Below are 19820 nucleotides of genomic sequence, written 5' to 3'. Positions count from 1 at the left end.
TTTGACATCTCGCTGTTTATGCACAAGAAAGAAGATACTCCAAATTGCGCCTTCAGGAATCTAATAGCTGAAATAACCCAAGTATTGGAAAGTACTAGTTGGAATCTTTTATACACAGACGGCGCAAGATCTTCTGGTCTGCCTCCTGCTTGTGCCGTGGTAGATGGTACAGTACGGGCTCTTCTCAACCACATATTTCACGAAAGTACTTCAACTTTCACAACCGAAGCCAGAGTTATCTTTCACGCTGCGAACCTCGCCCATAAACACAAACTCAAAACCGTAATTGTTACCGACAGTTTGTCTGTATTACAAGCTAATCGGAATCCTTTGACTTCGAGATGGAGCACCATCAATAAATTAAGGAATATAATTACAACACCCGAGGGAAAAATTAAAATGTTATGGGTACGAAGTCATATCGGTTTATTGGGAAATGAGCAGGCTGATCGTGCGGCAAAGGATGCTGCTTCTGCTCCTCTCATTATGGATGATGTCATGGAAAAGTTGGATCTTCAAAGATACATTGGAAGAAAATTTAAAGAGAAAATTACAGAAGGAAATTTACAACACCATCATCAACACTACTCTTTTATTAACCCTCAATTAACTCAACCTTTATATCCAACAAACGTTGAGAAAACCAAGATCCAAACATTCTCGAGAATTGGCCTTGGTCATACAATTGCAACTCACCAATGGATCCTGAAGAAGTCTTCTTCCCCAATCTGCTGTTATGGACAAACTCTTACTATAAAGCACATTCTCTACGATTGCCTCAACTTTTCCTCGGCTAGAAGTATTGCATTTGGAACGATTAACCCTTTGAACATTCTACAATCAGCTTCAGAACAGAATATCAATTCAATATATTACTTTTTTAATACTACTAAGTTCACTATCTAATATCCATTTATTTAAATTAGAGCCGATAGCCTGTGTTGCTAGTGCTCAATGTCTTTTTTTTAGTCTAAGAATTCATTTCATTAGTCTAAAATTAAAATAATAATAATAATAATAATAATAAATAGATTTATTTATATAATAGCTTTATTATAAATTTAAAATACTTTATTATTATACATAAAAATATGTACATAAATAAAAGAAATTGTTATTCTTTCTAATGGTTTCCTGATTGTTTCCGATTCTTTTTCCTTGACTTGGTCGCTTTTGTTTTTCTTCCATCATCTCCTCTTCTATAATCATCTCTAGATGTATATATAGTGTTTTGGAAAATATGCGAACTTATTTAATTTTACAAGTTATCAACTCAATGTCGTGGGTTCAAATCTCAAGTGCGGTAGAGTTTTTTTTTTTGCTAGCGCTTTAAGAGAAAACAATTTATATTCTGGCTAAATTTATAATAATAATAATTTTACAAGTTAGCTTAGAATTGAACCGTGATAATTTTTAAACAAAGTCATCGCTAAATTCCCTGTTGAAAGGCAAAGCACAGAGTCGCTTGTAATAAATAAATGGTTAAAAGCCCAACATAACAACTTAAATGGCAACGCCAAGCAGCTATGTTAAATGCCCAACTTTGCTGACAAAAGGGGTTCAATTCTGTTAAATAACAGACCAAAAACCCTACTTTACCGACAAAAGGGGTTCAATTATGCTAAATAACAGACCAAAAAAACACAAAGCCGTCGGCAAAACACAGATTTTTAAATGCAAAGCCGTCAATTTTTCATGCCATATTGATAAATTGTCAAAATTGGCTAACTAGTCTTTCTTTAAAAATCGTTTTTCTCTTGTGAAAAACAGGCGTTTTTTGTATTATCTCATTCATCTCCTCTAGAGGACAAATGAGAACGAATATACGCTTATTCTCAAAGCGGCACAATACATGCAAAACAAATGAGAACGAATATACGCTTATTCTCAAAGCGGCACAATACATGCAAAACAATTGAGGACGAATATACGCTTATTCTCAAAGCGGCACAATACATGCAAAACAATTGAGAACAAATATGCGTTTATTTTTTAAAGCGGCACAATATATGTAAACAAATTTATTCAAACATTCTCATTTAGTGTTTTGGAAAATACGCGAACTAAACTTATTTAATTTTACAAGTTATCCGCCTGAGTGACTTCAAATCTCAAATGCGCTTTAAAGAAAAGAATTTATTCTCTGGTTAAATTTATTTAATGTGTATATGTAAGATAGTATCTAAGTATCGATCCTTTCTTCCCACAAAAGATTGGATGTGACCAGCGTAAGGTTGTCGCAGAAAGGAAATTAATATATTTACTGCTTCGATAATTAATATAAAAAAACATTGCTAAGCGTAACGAATTTATAAATATTGTTAAAAAAAGATATTTAAGATTCATGAAAAATATAAAAAAGAAATACTTCGCCAACGACTCGATATGATCTTTCAATTTCTCTAACTTAGTTACATTTTGCTCGTTACATTATATAAAGCATCTATCACGTAGCACACTTCGAATCACGAGAATCTATAAATTTTTGATTTTTATTTCCTAACATCACTAAGGTTTTTTATATTTCTTCTATCGATGGTAAATTTTGATTTTGTCCCTTTTTATTTAATATCCAATTGCAATGAGCGGTATGCACAACTCCAACCATGGTTTATTCCAAGCGCCACCAAACCAAATGACTACGAAACATTTTTTTTCTCGAGTTTTTGGGCAATTTAGTTTTTTTTGTATTAAAATCGTTTTTTTCGTTCGTAGTTTTTTTTCCTATTAAAATCGTTTCAATTTTTCCGCCTTTCAGCCACAAATGCAATCTTATAATTTTAATTCGAAAATGTTCTTCAAATTACATTGAAAGGCAAAGCGCAGAGTCGCTTATAATAAATAAAAAAATTGCCAAAAATGGTTGAGTGCCCAACTAACAACTTAAACTGCCAGATCGTTTAATTTGCAAAACCGCCAGCTTTATAACTCACGAAATCTGTTAAAAGAGCTTTGCAACTCACAAAATCTGTTAAAAGAGCTTTGAAACGCACGAAATTTGTTAAAAGAGCTTTGTAACTCATGAAATCTGTTAAACATTGCAAAATGAAAAAAGACCAGTAGGACGTTTTCCAGTCCTTGAATGAATCACTGGTAATTTGATTATTTTTTTCACGATACGAAACGTGGCCACACTTACCAAGATGGTATTTCATAATTGTTTGCCATAAATAAATATTTTAATTAAATATAAATTTTAAAATTTGGAAGAACTCCTAAAGAATTTCTGTTTTCCACCAATTTCCCAGTTATTTTCAGTTACCATTTTTCGTTAAATTAAGAGATCTTTTTACAATTTATTGGAAGTATAGATACAAAGCATACAGCCTCGCTGTCATGCATAAATAAACAAGAAAAAAAATTTGCATATATAATAAAATAATCGAGGCTGGGATTAAATATTCTTTTCAATTATTTTCATTCAGTGTAGGATAATAAATAGTAAGGATTATCAATTATCGAAGCCTTGATTTTCAATCATTTCACTGCTTACAAACTATTTTAATTATCGCAAGTAGTCGTCAGCATCCCTAAAAATCTCACAAGTTAAAAAGGAATAAATCAAAGATACTATATTGTTTTTATACTATGTATGCTTAACGCCGAAATTTTCATGACGTTCAGAGACTTATTTGACCGGGCAACAAAGTAGAACAATTCGAATAAACAACTCTGAATAATTCAAGCAATAGGAGTTGAAAAAAATAATTTTAAGTTACGAAGTGATTTTAGGTTACAAGAAAAAGTTCTAATACTAAATTGCCTCCTGTGATAATAGTCAGAGAAACAAATACTGCAAAATAATATGCCTTTAAAGATTTTTGTAGAATTTTTGTTGAGTTGGACATATGTGCCACATTTCTTATTGGCTTACTTTATTTAACCTTAACAAACTAAAAAAAGAAATTCACCATGTTGATAAATTTGATTTATTTATTTCTGATAATTTTATTTCTGTCAGATAAATCGTGCTCGTACTGTTCCGACTTTAATAGATGTCGATTTGATTCTAACGGACAGCCATGCAATTCTAAGTATTAGGGTATTATGCGAGGAGTTGTTGCACCACCGGTCCGATTAAACTCATTTTCAATAGGGCTCGTCTTAAGTCAAAACACGTCAGTGCACTACTACTACGTTTTGTCAAAATATATTAAAAATTGCGATCTACACGTTGAATGGGAAATAAATATTTTCGCAAATTCTCTTCGGTAAGAGAGGAACACTTCGAAAGTAGACGAACTGGAAAGAAATGGGAAGTTATCCATTTTCTGCCATGTTTCATAAACGGAAATAACTGAAAATTGCTATTTGAATTTGGTTTCCCGCTATCTGCAACCATTCGTTAGCACCATTTTTTGCAAAAAAAAAACGGTAGGAAGCAGAGGTTAACTACACATGAAAAATTTAGAGGCGGCGCTTAGATTTCCAAGTTTGACATTGTGTCAATCGCCTTATAAAGCAGAAGCATATTCTTCAAATTTCGTCGAATACTATAACGGTAACCGAAAATTGCACAATTTATGTCTACAACGAAAAGGCAATTATTTCCTTAACAAAGGTTACCGCGAGTGTATAAAAACTTTGAACTCTGAATATTTATTGGCCATTCTTTGATATATAAAAAAATGTGAAGTCTTGTTGAATTCCTAAATTGAATTTAGGAAACAGCAGAAATATTCATTCCATTGTTTTTATACGCATCACCGAAGCATGAGATGTATATACATATTTTGGTAAGGGTTTGCAGGGCTCAGAAGGAAGGAAGCTTCAGGAACCCCACAAAGTATATAAACTCTAGATCAGCATCAAATTCTAAATCGATTTGAGCATATCCGTCTACTTGCGTGCGTAATGTCTCTTGGAAACATTCCCTTGGTCGCAAAAATGAAGCTAATGTTAATAAATTTGGCAGACAAAAATTTTTATTTTGAAATTAGGAATAATCAGCATGCTGTAGAGCACAAAATTTACTTTTTATTTTTTTGTCTTTTTTTCGGATAACTTCGATCACAATCGAATATAATTTTCTTTTATTTAAAAAAAAAAAAATAGGATTATTTAATTTTTTAAAAGCACTAACTGAATGTACAACTGTACAATACAGCGATCAAATTAAAAGTAAAAAACTAACATTTCAGTCCTTTTTTTCAACAATCTGCCCAATTATAAAAAATAATTCACTAGCCGTCCTTGGGGATACGATAAGTTTCATTATCGCTTCGTATGATTTCAACTACAGCTCCGAAATATGATATAATATAATAAGAGCCATCTGGGGTTCGTGCAATTTGTTAGGTCCTCACCTTTAGCAATTCCAGATCTATCACATCCTACGTATTGCTGAGTTTTCTGATCAATTTGATTTTTACTAGGATCCGGACATAAATATTGACCCAGTAATAGACTTAAACAGTCATAAATCGCTGTTTGTGCAGTTATAAAAAATAATTCACTAAATAAAACGTATTTTAACATAATAAAGAACAAAACACCTTCAACAACTTCTTGTTAAAATTAATTTTATACTGGCAACAGCTGTTTATTGCTTACAACTAAATATAGGTTTGTTACCTAGGAACATATGCTTTGAAGCAAAACGTTGCAAAATAAAACAAAGAACTGGAAATTTGCAATAACTAATTATTTTGTTTAATAAGAAAGTACAACCGAAATTTCCCAGGAATATATCTATAAATACATGACAGGTAGCTTATCACTGTTCCAACGCGTACTTTCCGTTAAATTGTTCCGTTTTTTTCATTTGAAATAAAATTTGTAAAACATTCAGCTATTAATCAAAGGCGATGTTACTTAAAATACGACACGCTTTATTGGAAATAACCAACCAGCCCAATGCCAACGCCAAACAATCAGCTGTAATTATAAACAATGAAACTATTATAACATCTGCTGGTATCTTACAATCTTATGTGCGGCCCATGTTGCCGATCGTGGCTGATGAAAATGTATGCGCCAGCACTAGAATTATACGTACATTGCAGCAATGTAAATTGATTGATGTTCAAAGCGTTGATAATGATGAGTCGCGATTCTTACTCTTTCTTAACTTTCAAATAATGTTTGATCATCGTAAATTACCTCAGGCATCCATGCAGTGTGTCCATACAGGACGTGTTGATAACATTTTAAAGCGTTATCGTGCTAAATTATTATATATCTTCAGTTCAGAAGAAATATCACGTAATTTTCATAAACTTTCAAATGGCAACAGTTTATCAGAAGATACTGGGCATAAAGAAGTTCTTCTTACTAGCTTCCTGATATTGTCTACGCAACCTGAAAAATTAAATTCGCGGGAAAGTTTTCAACGTTCCCTAGAACATATCGTTCATTATTTACGCTACCAATATTCCGTACGGGCTTTAGATGATGTGTTAATTATGTATACACCGTTTGGTATGGAAAATTTCTATAAAACCGTAAGCATAGGCAAAGTATCAAATGTTTTAAGACACAGCAACAGCAGTTTATTTGTATTGTCAAATATTTTACCAAGATTCAGCGAGGGTTCAGCGGTATTCAATAATAAATTGTTAGTGCGATTTTTTTTTTTAATAAAAATTCTACACGTCCTTAGATAAGTATCCGATTTATTTTACAGACGTTTGATTGGATTAATTGTTTGCACTTCATTTCAATATAATCAAAAAAGCATTGATATGACTTTAGTTGCAAATTTTGCTTATCTCTTGCGTGACTTTATGCAGCAATTAGGGATCAAAATTACTTCTTTTACTCTGCCGAGGGAGCCTTCTTCTCATTTTGCTTGTAAGTTGCAATTACTGCTGAGGAGCATTATTTCTTTATTTATTAAGTCTCTTATTAATTTTGTTTTTTATTCATATTTTTTAGGGGAACGTTTTTTGGTGATTGTAGAGGCAGCCGGTAAACAAGGCAGTGGAACATTTGTTAAAGTCCAGAACAAAAAATTCATTCTAACCTGCTCTCATGTTGTATTCCAGGTAAATTTTTAGTAAGCGTAATATGAATTTCATATATCCCATTTCACTTCTTCCAAAAAGTATTATTAAGTAGTACTACTTCTAAGCTGTTTAAACAAATAAGTGCGATTATAAAGCATATACTGTACCTAATCAAATAAGCTTAGAAAACCATTCGAAAAATGTTGCAAATACGTTGTTGTATGTCGCTTTCGTTTGCAATTCCTTTGAACATTGATCTATACTCAAATTGTTTTGGAATTTTGTTACGTATTACGCTGCAGATCTTTCTTTTTTTAAAGTTACATGCTAACAAGTCTGGATAAAATTTTATTAAATACGGTCATTCAGAAGAAATCCAATCTTCGCACAAATAATTTTATACATAAGACAAATATAAAACTTTAGTGGGTTCGGCCCACCATTAATTATCCTACAGCACCGTATAATTATATATATAACGATTTTTGTTTATAAAGCATTATACGGGAAGTGGTCGAATAAGTGGCTCGATCCAAACCATTTCGTCTTTCGACCAAAGCTTCTAGAAAGTCTGCTTTTAAAGGTCAATCACTTTCCTTACTTGAACACAAGAAGGACAGTCAAGTTTCGATCGATACGGAAATCGGGGGCGTGGCACACCATTGTGCCACAAAGGATTAAAAACGGTTTTTCGTAATAATAGATTCTCAAATATCCGTCTATGTTGGCTTCATAACGATCTAACCTCAAAATGAATCGTTGACCACCACTATCAACGCAATAAAATAGGCTTGCCTTACCATTTTGTTGTAATTAGATCCAGGGTTAACATAGCATGTCCTAAATTCCTGTCAAAATTTAGTTCTGTTTTTATACCTTCGGACTATGTCTTAGCGGTAAAAGAGAAGAAAATATCCAATGAAATTATTTTTAGGTTAGTTCCAAAGTTCTATGTCGCAACATGCACGGTGCATTTGAATCGGAAGTTTTATGGCGGAATCCACATTATGGTGCAGCCTTCGATGTGGCATTACTTTCGATACCTCAAAATATTCCTGACCGCCATTGCGTTCGTCTAGCGCAAACCAAACCGTACTTGGGACAACGTATTTACAATGCCGGCTTTCCTTATTTTGTAAACTTCAATTTAAAATACGATTTTAATCCATCAATATTTCAAGGCCGGGTAATACGTTTTACACCGGCACTGATAATGTCGGACGGCTGCGTTCAAGCAGGTCAAAGTGGTGGTGCCATGTTTAACGAGCGTGGTAATCTGATGGGTATATGCGTTTCCAATATTAAAGTGGATGAAACCGTGTATCCGAACTTTAATAGTGCTGTTCCTGTAATAAGTATTCGCTCCATTTTAGAAGATTACGCTCAAACTAACGGTGAGTTCAAAAATTCCCTTTAATGACATTAAGTTTAATTTTTATTTAAATGTTATAAGATATTCGTAAATTGAACATTTTGGTGGCTAATCAAGATGTACAGAAATTATGGTCTCTGGCTAATTCAAGTATAAGCAAACTATAGTCGATTGTTAAATAATAATTTCATAATTTTTTGTACAGTGTAGAATAAATTTAAAGAATTTTCAATAATCGTTTTATTTATTAATAGATATAGGAAAGCAAATTGAACAAAAAAGGCACTAAATAAAGAAAATGTGAAGGAATAGATAGAGCGAACAGACGGATAGAGAAGAAAGGTGTAGACTAAAAACCATATAAGCCTGAAGAAATTCCCTCGTTATGTTAAAAATCTCAAATAATTGTCATGAAAAAAACCATTAATTAGCAAATATAGAGTCTTGCCAAATAAGATATCAAATATATTCATATATTGATTGGTGTTTTATATATTTTTCTATATAGGTATAAGTATGTATGTAAGTGGGAATCAAAGGGCCAATCAAAGTTAATTCTTATCAATGCAATCATTAACATGACTGTGTAATATCATTAAAGTTTTAAAAGCCTTATCACAAACTGGGCAACGATAACTTTGGGGAGCTTTTTCAATTGGTAATGCTACAGCCTGATCGGTCGGTGAAGGCACTAAACACTATAAAAAATGGAAACAAAAAAAAGCATATATTCGTATATATTGATATAAAGCAAAACAATAGCAAACCAATACAATGTTGTTACTTACTTGTATCGGATTATTGTAACTGCTACTACTCATAGAATTGCCGAGAAATTTTTCATAATTGTCAATTTGATTTTGCCGTTCTTCGATTAATTTTTGATTACGTTTTTGTAATATTCGCAAATCTTTTAGCATTTGTTGCTTTTCTCCCACAGCCTTTTCACGCGATTGTCTTTCGATTTCAAAGTCATGACGATGCACTTGATTGCTTTGCTCTAATAAAGTAATGCGTTGATTCAAATCCTCTATCCTGTGTTGCTTATCTAAGTTTGAAGTTTTCAATTCATGTATTTCAGCGCGTGACTGCCTAATTAACTCTTCAGCAGCGGCTAAATTAACTTTTAAACAATTTAGCTCATCAATGTATTGTTTTTCCTTTACACAAAGAACAAAATGTTACTTTCTTTTAAATATTTCTTTTTCCTTTTTTTACTTACCATATCTTTAAAATCTAAATTTTTAGCCAATAATTCCGATAATTGTGTTTCTAAATTTTTAACAACTTTTTGATGTTCTTCTCGTCTTATATAAATTTCGTCACTTGACGATTTTCCCGTTTTTAATAATGACGCCGGCAAAACATCAAAAGAGGCCTAAAGCAATTAAATTAGATAAGGATAATTAGTTATTAATCTTTCAATGTTTCAAAGTTGCAATCATTTTAATTGCGGAAGCTTTAAAAAGGGAAACAATCCATCCATGTTTTGAAATTTCCTATCTAGAATATGCTTACACAGGCAGTACACTTCTTCAGTGCAAGCAATTGGACGTTTATTTTCAACACTATTAGGAACGTATAAATTTTTAAATTATTCTCCCACTTAGATGATAAGCAGTGAGAAATTGAAACAAAAGCTTTAATTTGCTTTGTGGTGCTATAACATCGCTGAAATATTATAGATATTACTTTTCGTCTTTTAAGAATATAATTGAAAAATTTGTATGTTTCTAATAGTGCAGTATCTCACCAGCTGTGATTGTTCCAATTTTTCAATTTGAGCTCGCATGTTTTCAATTAAAGCTGATTTCTCTGATATACTCTGTATCATTTCCTCACGGTCCTTTTGACGAACAATATCCAATGCCTTTATTTGATCTAATTGAGTTCCAATATCCTTATTTAAACGAGTGTTCTCATCTTGCAGCTGAAAGGAATGAAAATATAAATAAAACACAGACAGAGTGGTGGAAAATTAAGTCCTGTAAACGTTAAAGGTGAAAGTCTAAAAATTACAAATTTTACTACTCTGTATTTTTAAGCGAATTAATTTTATGAATAAGCAAAGCAAAAAAAAGATTGCTTTAAAAAAAATGGCATCAGTTATTTTCAGCTGACTAACGAGAAAATTGTGCTAGTGAAAGAAAGCCACATAGGAATTTTAATTTTCTGTAAACTCGAGACTTTTTTGAAAAGAAAAAGAAAGAAAAATCATACCGAATTTCGCTTTTCCACTAAGGAAGGACACCAAAGCGTAGAAAATGTGTTTTTTTGACAATGTTTTATTTAGTGTGGAAGACAATGCTAATACTCGGAGAAGCTCTTGAACATGTATTAACGCAAAATTTTGAAGCATTCTGCACCACGCAATGATGATACAAATTTGGAGAAAAACACCATGATGTGGCTCGGAGAATTAAATTTTTTTCATCATTTAAAATATCTTTAAGGCATAATTTGAATCAATAAAAAAAAAAATGCCCCGAAAAATGGTGCATTAAGACTTAGAATGTAGTTTAAAAGCATCTCAAAATAAAGTAATTTAGAGGTTTTTTAAATATGTGGGATTATTTTTTGATTGTAATCTTGTAAGAAACCAGCAGTTTCCTTTTTCTCAATTTGGAACGATAACAAATACGATTAGATAGTTTCAGATTATTTTCAATAGTTCGCCATTTTCAAACCACAATGTGAGTTCAATAATTACGCTCGATGATTTGTTTTTTTCTTCCTTCTTCTCAGTTATTTAGATGAGAGCGAAGAAAAAACAAACATTCTCCGAAGCATTGAGCATCTATGAAGTGAGTGAGTGAGATATGTGCAAGTAATACAACACTTTTGAAAATATGTGTATATTTTATTTGTAGAAGAAATTTAAAATATCAACTAGTTGAAATGTCGTCTCGTTATAATCTGTCATCTTTGCGGGATATGGATTCTTAAAGCACTCACAATTATACACACACACATGCTCTTACCTGTTGAATCTGTTTTTGACATTCTTGCAATTGTTCGCTGTATCGTTTTTCATTTTTTTGCCTTTCCTCTTTGAATTGTAAGGTACTGCGATGATATTGTTGTAATGTGTTAGTAAACTTTGTCAATGTAGCTGAATAAGTAGCGACCATTATTATTAAAGCGACCTGAAAGTACTTGAAATTTATAACAAAGAAAACTTACTCTGTAATTGTGTATGTTCGGTTAATAGATTTTGTAGTTTTACGATATCCTCGGCAGATGCCTGCATTGATATGCTGGGAAATTGTGAATAAACGCTAGTCTAAAATACATTAAAAATTAGAAAGATAAGAATAAAAAAAAATTGAAACGTCTATTTATTCACACCTTTAAAACGTCGACATTAATTTCTCCTAAAATGAAGCTGGCAGCTAAATTGCTATTACTGGACCGATCTGTTACGGCACTCGAAGGGCCTGAATTGCCTGAAGAGCCTGAATTGCTAGGAGAGGTTTCTAAAGATTTTTCTTTTCTTACGTTTTCTGCGGTATTAACAGCTGAAGCACTTATTAGTAAAGACTCTTTTATAATTTTTCCAGTAGTAGAGTGGTCCACAGTCAACCAATTTTGCAAAGGCGATTCATTGCTTTGTTTAGATTCGATCACACACGATGTAGCGTTTTTAGAAGTACTCGTTTCTTCATAGGTGTCCTGTTTTTCGAGCTCGTTCGACATTTTGCTTTTATTTGACAACGATTCTTGAACTGAATGAGGAGTAAGTATACGAGAGTTGTTCTGAGCGCAAGAATTTTTATTGGCTTTTATAGAACTATTAAAATCTTTTTCACTTGTTGTAGAAATCGTGGTTCTTTGCCATAATTTACTATCTCTTAAAGAGATCACTTCAGCCACTTCCGGTTGTATACTCGATTGTGTGCATATTTTTTGGGCAGTGTTTCTTTGCTGTGAGTCGCTTTCGTTTGCAATTCCTTCCGCTATTGATCTATGGTCCAGATCTTTTGGAATTTTGTTACGTGCGATTGATGAATTCCCTATATCGACATTAGGATGGCTTACAGTTAACCAGCTTTGTAAAGGGGATTCATTGTCTGTTGTAATTTTGCAAAAAGTACTGGTTTCTTGCTTATTGTTGTCCTTTCCAAGCTGCTTTGAAAGTTTGCTTGTTTTTAACAATGATTCTTCACTTACGTCAGGAGTAAGCATAAAAGGTATATGCTGAGCGAAACTTGTTATTCCTTTTTTTATGGAATTCTCAGAATCTATTTCACTTTCTGTAGAAGTTCGAAATCTCTGCCATAATTTGCTATCTTTCACTAATCTCGCTTCAGCCATTTGCGGTTCTACATCTCCTCTTTCGGCATTTCTTCTTTGTTGCGTTTCGCTTACGTTTTTAAATTCTCCGCTTAAGCAACTTTTAGAATTTTTTTTGGGTTTAATTGATGAAGCGCCCACACCATCTGCGGTAGTCAATGATTGCTGTAAATTGTCTATGGATGAGTTGTCATCACCTTTACTGTCGAGCGACAAAGTGTCCAAAATAACGAACGAGTCTTCGTCAGACATTGTAATTGCTATTTTGCATTAATCCAAAATCAAATTTTATAGTAGTCTGTGTTCTGCGTGACAAATAAAATTCAAGTTTTATCGTTGAATGGTTAATGAGTTGCTTTTATTAAATCTTAAGGTGGGAAATCCCTTTTTATATACAAAACGAAAGATTTTGATTCTTTTATTTTATAACCGATGATTCACACGCACATACACTTTCTTACCTGGTGTTACTATCGTCTGTTTTTGCTTGTTCTCTTAATCGACTGAAATAACACAAAAAAAAAAGAAAAAACTTTTACATTTCTAGAAATGGTCTAATAATTAATTTATTAGTATTACATCCTGTTCGATTGAAAGTAATTATCAAATAAATGCGCAGAAAACACTATCTTGCCATCAGCGACCTAATAAGTTTAATTTACCTACAGTTATTTTCTTTATTTTTCCTTCGACCGAATTTATTATACTTTTAGAGACGAAAGTCAATAGTTTTAAGCACTTACGAGTTAATTGATGCGAAGAGAGTTTGTTTTTGTTTCTTTCAAAGTGATGTTATTAGTAACGAATTGCCAATGTGAAAAAATTGTTCCGACCGTGTTGTAGTTGCCAGCCAAAAATGCATGAAATGCAGGAATATTTGAATCTAAAATATATATATGTCTACATCTTAATAAAGTTAGCGACTGGTTAAATAAATATATTGTGTGTATGTATGCAATGATATCTTTCAAAAATTCAACGAGAACAGGAAGGTTTTTCTACTCAGCGCAGCGAAAGCTAACCTTCAGGTACGTCATTACCCCTTGTTGCTGATTATATATATATATCTATAAATATATATATATATAGATATAACATATATATAAGCTTCATGTTCTGATTACAAATTTTCTATCCAGCGAATCATCTGTTGGTGATTTGTTAAAATTTTTCAATAGAGAAAAATGAATTTATATATTGTTAGAGATGTTTTCTCTTAATAATTAGGTAATTGTACTAACTTGTTTGTTCTTTACTCTCCATATAGAAGATAGCCTAACATTTAGAGGTACATTCGCTATAAATCATTTTGGGAATATCCTGAAATTAAATTTTTTTCACTTTCTATCTAAGCTAAAAATTATATAGAACTTTATCGTAACCTATAGTATATAAACGGTTTAATAAAAAAAAAACATTAAATTTTCACGAAAATATGTAACTAGGTGGTTTATACAATAAGGGATGATTAATTTTGCGAGTTTTTATTTATGTCATGTTACGACACTTTCGTCTATTTGCATTTTATATATTAGCACACTTTTAGATAGCATTTTAGAATGTTATATCAAACCACTATGAATAACGTATCATTAATTTTTATACTTTCAAAATGGCAATTCTGACAAAAGGCCGAATGATTCTCTTTCAATGAATATGTTTGAGAATAGGGGCAAGGAAAAAGAGAGTATGAAAAATGCGAACGAAATGAGCAAAACAACAAAAACATGTCTTGTGGCAATTATTATATAATAATAATATAAAAAAAATAATAACATTTATTATATTTGAACAAATCAGAAAAGTTTACTTCTAATAAATAAAAGAGATGCAGAAAATCAATATGTGTTTGACATTCACAAGACGTTGCACGAATCTCAATTGGATGATTGTCACCTCGTTTGGGTACCTGGCCACTGCGGCTTTTTTTTAAATGCAAAAGCCGACTTTCATGAAGGGAGAGCTCGTGTGGATGGAACGATTTTGTCCATCAAATATACACCCAATGAAGCAATTCGGGCAATTCGCAACCACATCCTTCAACAGCTAAACGACGAATTTAAAGTAATCGCGCGTTAAATCCAATCGTCTTTTCTGTAAATTAAATCCCACATTTCAATTCAAACCCTTCTCTGTATCTTCCTTTAATTCCTGGGAAATCAAAATTCTTTATAGACTCATGAGTGGTCACACTTACGACAAAGTGTATTTAAAAATGATTCGCGCTATACCATGTGATGTTTGTGAAATTTGCAATGTTGTTGAGTCTGCTGAGCATCTAATCTTCAGATGTCACAGGCTTGATGTCATTAGAGATTCCTTTAGCTTCTTCAAGTTATATGGCTGTCTCCTCGATCTCTTTGCAGCAAAAAATGTACGTCATCTCGGGGACCTAACTTGCTTTATTAGAAAAGCTAATTTATCCTTTTAGAATTTTTTTTTCCTCTTCTTTCCTTTTTTTTCTTTCGTTTTTGCGTTTAATAATCTATTACCATAGCATTGCTTTTCGTTTTCAGCCAAAGTTTGCAACACTGTCTGACGTTCAAGAACTCAACAAGCACAATTTCACACACACACACACACACACACACACACACACATACACAATTACATTTAACATGCTCACTCCAGTTATTACGGCCGCTCTTATTTTTTTGTTACGTTTTATACATAATCGTGACTAAAAATATCTGGACATATAAGCCACAAATCTATTGGCTTAGTCCATCTCTGTTCAACATACCAAAAAAAAAAAAAAAATCAGAAAAGTTTTCGTGAGCGAGACTTTTTTTTGTAGAGCTTGTAAATGGTGCTGATGTATGTCTAAGTTACAACTATTTGGATTATTAAAGCAATCTAACTTAATATACAATATAAACGTATAATACAATTCTCATTTAACAGAAATGCCACTTCGATCTCTCACTTTAACAAAAGTGGCAAGCGAATAATTGAAAGGCTTTGATTTCGATTTCTCTCACACTGTGCTACTTTATTTACTAAAGAAAAAGAGAAATTAGCAGAAGGGTGGGGTTCAAAGCGGGTTTCAATAGCAAGCATAAAACCCGCTTTAAAAGTCAAATACACTTTTTATAATATTTCCGAGTAAACAGTTAAATTCTTCTTAATTGCTGCTTCTAAGAGAGGATACATTAATTCTTTTCTTACTAATTGCTGTGTAGATAGGGAAGAAGGCAGGAAGAAGGTTGGTAGATTAAACGGGACAATTCAATACGTGGTTTATTCGTATCCCATTCCGTTGAAAAGAAGTAAGCAAAAAACTTTTCATCCATATTCTTAAGATAATGATGATTTATTATCAGAAATCTATAGAAAGCAGCCTCCAATTACTCCAAATTCCTTAGATTTTGAGGAAGTCGTTTTTCTAATTCGAAAATTTTCAACACGTCGAGAAAGTCTCTCAAGATTTGTGTTTGCTTTGCTTAAATCCTTACAGGGCATAAAATAGCCACAGCATTAATCAATATTGATATATAATTTCTGGTATGATGATATTTCTGGTATATGTATGAAATTAACCAAAGTTTTGCAGTAATCAGTCATTTGTCTTAAAAATCTTAAGTAATTGATGTTGCTCTCGAAGGTCTTTAATAAATCTTGACCACTCATTTCATTTAAACGCACGCCTATTGCAGATGAGAAGATCTATTTATTTCGCCTAAATGGGACCAAATAATGCTCTGAATTATCAACACCTTGTTGGCAAAAGTGAGCGAACGCAGCGCCTTTCTCGTGGATAAGTGTTGATGCAAAATGGTAAGTATACCGCCTTCCGATATAATTAAAGTGTCAGTTATCTCGCTTTTCGGTTTTCAAAGAAGATTTTACACACTCTGTTTATGTTTTTTTGGGAATAGCTGTTAAATATGAGCGATCAGAGCGCTCAGCATCGAAATTTTCTATAACAAGTTTGAAGTCAAGAATCGTCATTCAAAGTTTTGCATTGTTTCGAAAATAGCATCACCGAAATCACTGTAATTGTCAGAATGTCATGAAACTTCGATACGCATGGACTGAAGATTGGTACTATCCAGAAATCATACGTGCGTGTTAAGAGTGTTGCTATCTTTTTGTTAGACCGGAGACTTATTGACTGATGAGTTATATAACCTGACCATACCATCGCCATTGTTTTCGTTTACAGTGATCAGGTGACGATAATCTAGCTCATTTCATAGGAGCAGTCTCACACACCACAAGAACAATATGTAAATATTCTATTTAAAAAAAGTACCGATAATTGTTACAAACATCGTTTTCAGCAAACTTTTGCGAACATTTGAATGGTTGAAAGAGTGTGAAATTATAGCGAGAAGAAAAATTTTATACAAAGATAAATGAAGTCGTTTCACTACGGGACAATCCAGTCAATAATAAAAGGATGTGTGATCTACGCACGAATGTGCTTTCGAGTACGCAGTATTGTATCTAATGGAGATAGGTTTTGCTGTAAGTCTTATATAATTTTTTTTTCTTTCATTAGGAAGGCACAATATTACATATTAAGAGCCGATAGCCTGCGTTGCTAGTGCTCAATGTCTTTTTTTTAGTCTAAGAATTCAATTCATTAGTCTAAAATTAAAATAATAATAATAATAATAATAATAATACATATTAAATTTTTTGCTAAAAAAGGAGAAACAATTTTTAATTAACTAACTGTTGATCCTTTTCTGGTATAGGAGGCATGATAACGGAATAGTGGACGAAAAACATTCACTTCAGCTAATTCCATATCATAATCGACATCAATTGGTGCGCTGATGTCAATCGTATTGATAAGTTTTGGTGATCTCCGTGTAATACGATACGAAGAAAAAAGATTGGAAAACGAAGCATTGTTGATTGTTGATGGTGACGGCACATAATCCTTCTTCTGTTCCGAGCTCAAAGCTTCTGACATCAACCAAAAAACCAATCCCAAGCGAAGACTTATCTTGATTAAAGCGTAGCAATTGAAATTCTAAATAACATTATTTTGAATATTATATCAATGATTAAAAAACAAATTACGACAAAGTGTACTTGCTTTCATATCCTTATTATATTATTATATTATTTTTGATAATTTAATTAAGTTTCTTTCCACAATCACGTTCGCAAAACTTAAGCTTAAAATGTTTTACACAAATTTGCTTTGCAATCGATCAATCATGAACGCGTTGTTAGTGATTCGATGGCGTTGATGTGTTATATTTTTCGTTAATAGACTCAAAGCAACTTCTAAAGCCTTTTGCAATTGAAAAGTACATTTTTTTTTATTAAAACATCATTAACACATACGTAATTGTTCTAATTTACTCAGTGTACGAGTGTACATAATTATTCGTACATGTTATGATTGCATTCATTTCACACATTCGCCATGTTTATAACATTCATTCGAAAATTTAGGTTTTGTTGCTTTGAGAGATAATGATTTATTATCCGCTGTGCTACAGACAAAAACATTCGACAACGCTCCCTGAAATTGGTTTGAATATCTCTGTCCTCTCACGTACGTAGATCATGTTGAACTACACTTGCCTTTTAATTTGGAACTTAAGTCACGCCACCCTACTCCAAGCTGATATAAATAATTTGGTTACATGATGCTCGCTCAGTCAGTTCTATGATATTAAATCAAAAGGAGTGCAAGAATTTGTCACTTTCAAGACGCAGCTCTTTCGCAGCTGAATGTTTTATTGATTCTTATTAGTCGGAGAATGTGAACTCGCTCCTTGATCTAGGTGGTCTATTTGATCATAAACATCGATTCACTTTACATATTGAACCATCTTTGAATAAAGCAGGATGAACACTAGGTTGTATAAAACGCTGACTGAGTGAATTCAGCGGTCTACTATTCATAATACTATGTCCAAGAACTAAGATCAATACCAAGTTAAATTGCGCGCGTATATTGAATATTACAAATATTTTTTTTCTAATAGGTGCTTGAGTATATTGTGATCAGCAATATTCATTGGTGATAATGATAAAGAAATGCCTTTCTCTGCAAAAAGTAACGGTTTCCATCTCGTATTGTTATTGAGTTATTCTCGTCATATGAAGGCTAATCATGGAACAGTCAAAAGTACATTTTCGACATTCATTACTTTTGTTATTTGATTTGGAGAAATCTGCTGTAGATGGCCATCAAACACTTTTAGAACTTATAGCGATGCTAGACTTATTGGACGGAAACCTAGACCTTTCGATTGATGAATCAACTGCAATGGGAAAGTTCGAAAAGGAGGGTAAATGGCTACCATACGAATTGACTAAAAATGCCATTTCGAACCATTTTAACATTGCGGTTTCATTGCTTGTCAGGCGAAAAAAGAAGAATTTTCTGCGTTGTATTGTAATTGGCGATGAAAAATGGGTCCACGATGGCAATTTTCAACGTAAAAAGTCATGGTTTAGTCCATGCGAGAGCCATCTACATCGACACTGAAACGGAATTTTTATAGCCATGAAGTTTTGCTATGTATATAGTGAGATCACAAAGATGTAGTGTATTACGAGCTGCTAAAACCGAACGAAAATCTTACCGATGCCGATGTTTATCGCCATCAATTGAACAAATTGAACGATGAATTGTTGCAGAAAAGGCCAGAAATAAAGCTTAACAGGCGCCAGGTTGTCCTCTTGCATGACAGCGCTAGGCCAAGAGTTGTCGACACACTGAATGTATGATGATTGCATACAATTTCGGTGAAATTTTCTATAATGTGTTTAAAAGAAGGTGTAAGCCGGTGTCAGACAAGACCTTAACCGCCCTTTCAAAATAAAGCGTATTTCAAGCAGATATCAATGCGGAATATTTGTTACGCTTTTGTGTACGGTCAACAGCTATCCATAAAACAAATATATCCACAATTTGTTCAATATCGAATATATATATATAAGCCTTGCACTTATTTTCATTTTGATTTATTCTTCAATTTTTTTTGGGTGCAAAAAATAGTTGATAGGTATTCATCGGTTTGGCTTGTTGTACTTACAAGTCACGACCCGAAGTATAAACCAATCCAAATCCAAAAGAAAACAGTAAGTTGATTTTATACCCCTCACGCCTATTCAGAGATGAATGCCGACGCAGGCGGGGTAGGCTGGCAAACCAAGAGTATATAGCCGCACGCATATATAATAAATTTTTGACTAATTAAATAGATCCCCTTCAAATTGTGTTCAAGAATGTT

At 32.7% G+C, this 19820-nt stretch overlaps 2 protein-coding genes across 6 annotated transcripts; one reads left to right on the top strand and one right to left on the bottom strand.

The window, feature by feature from the left end:
* Positions 1-5617: 5617 nt before the first annotated feature.
* On the top strand, positions 5618-8545 carry LOC119642196 (peroxisomal leader peptide-processing protease). 2 transcript variants are annotated; one of them, XM_038041225.1, is made up of 6 exons: positions 5618-5708; positions 5792-6556; positions 6626-6792; positions 6877-6986; positions 7882-8341; positions 8401-8545. In XM_038041225.1, the coding sequence occupies exons 2-6, from the start codon at positions 5808-5810 to the stop codon at positions 8484-8486; spliced, it is 1572 nt and encodes a 523-aa protein (XP_037897153.1). In that variant the 5' UTR covers positions 5618-5708; positions 5792-5807; the 3' UTR covers positions 8487-8545. The 2 variants fall into 2 exon arrangements, with proteins under 2 accessions (XP_037897153.1, XP_037897152.1); XM_038041224.1 differs by having other exon boundaries at positions 5623-6556.
* Positions 8546-8587: 42 nt separating this feature from the next.
* Positions 8588-13404, bottom strand: LOC119642195 (uveal autoantigen with coiled-coil domains and ankyrin repeats). 4 transcript variants are annotated; one of them, XM_038041219.1, is made up of 9 exons: positions 13356-13404; positions 13074-13115; positions 11668-12917; positions 11503-11602; positions 11301-11431; positions 10073-10249; positions 9542-9697; positions 9108-9479; positions 8588-9017 (listed from the first exon to the last, which is right to left on the bottom strand). In XM_038041219.1, exons 3-9 carry the CDS (start codon positions 12862-12864, stop codon positions 8871-8873), a joined length of 2280 nt encoding a protein of 759 aa, XP_037897147.1. In that variant the 5' UTR covers positions 12865-12917; positions 13074-13115; positions 13356-13404; the 3' UTR covers positions 8588-8870. The 4 variants fall into 4 exon arrangements, with proteins under 4 accessions (XP_037897147.1, XP_037897148.1, XP_037897151.1 ...); XM_038041220.1 differs by having other exon boundaries at positions 13275-13381; XM_038041223.1 differs by having other exon boundaries at positions 13279-13379.
* Between the last annotated feature and the right edge of the window lie 6416 nt (positions 13405-19820).

Source organism: Glossina fuscipes, unplaced genomic scaffold (genome assembly GCF_014805625.2).
Source record: "Glossina fuscipes isolate IAEA_lab_2018 unplaced genomic scaffold, Yale_Gfus_2 221, whole genome shotgun sequence".
Lineage (NCBI taxonomy): Eukaryota > Metazoa > Arthropoda > Insecta > Diptera > Glossinidae > Glossina > Glossina fuscipes.
The sequence above is the reverse complement of the archived record's forward strand: the minus strand, read 5'-3'. Positions and strand labels throughout refer to the sequence as shown.

Excerpts from the sequence above, each read along its gene's own strand:
- LOC119642195 (XM_038041219.1), bottom strand. The coding sequence starts at position 12,864 with ATGTCTGACGAAGACTCGTTCGTTATTTTGGACACTTTGTCGCTCGAC. Across the intron at positions 11,603-11,667 it reads TTAATGTCGACGTTTTAAAG|ACTAGCGTTTATTCACAATT; the intron begins GTGTGAATAAAT and ends AATGTATTTTAG. Across the intron at positions 9,698-10,072 it reads AATTGGAACAATCACAGCTG|GCCTCTTTTGATGTTTTGCC; the intron begins GTGAGATACTGC and ends TAATTGCTTTAG.
- LOC119642196 (XM_038041225.1), top strand. The coding sequence starts at position 5,808 with ATGTTACTTAAAATACGACACGCTTTATTGGAAATAACCAACCAGCCC. Across the intron at positions 6,557-6,625 it reads GCGGTATTCAATAATAAATT|ACGTTTGATTGGATTAATTG; the intron begins GTTAGTGCGATT and ends TTTATTTTACAG. Across the intron at positions 6,793-6,876 it reads GCCTTCTTCTCATTTTGCTT|GGGAACGTTTTTTGGTGATT; the intron begins GTAAGTTGCAAT and ends CATATTTTTTAG.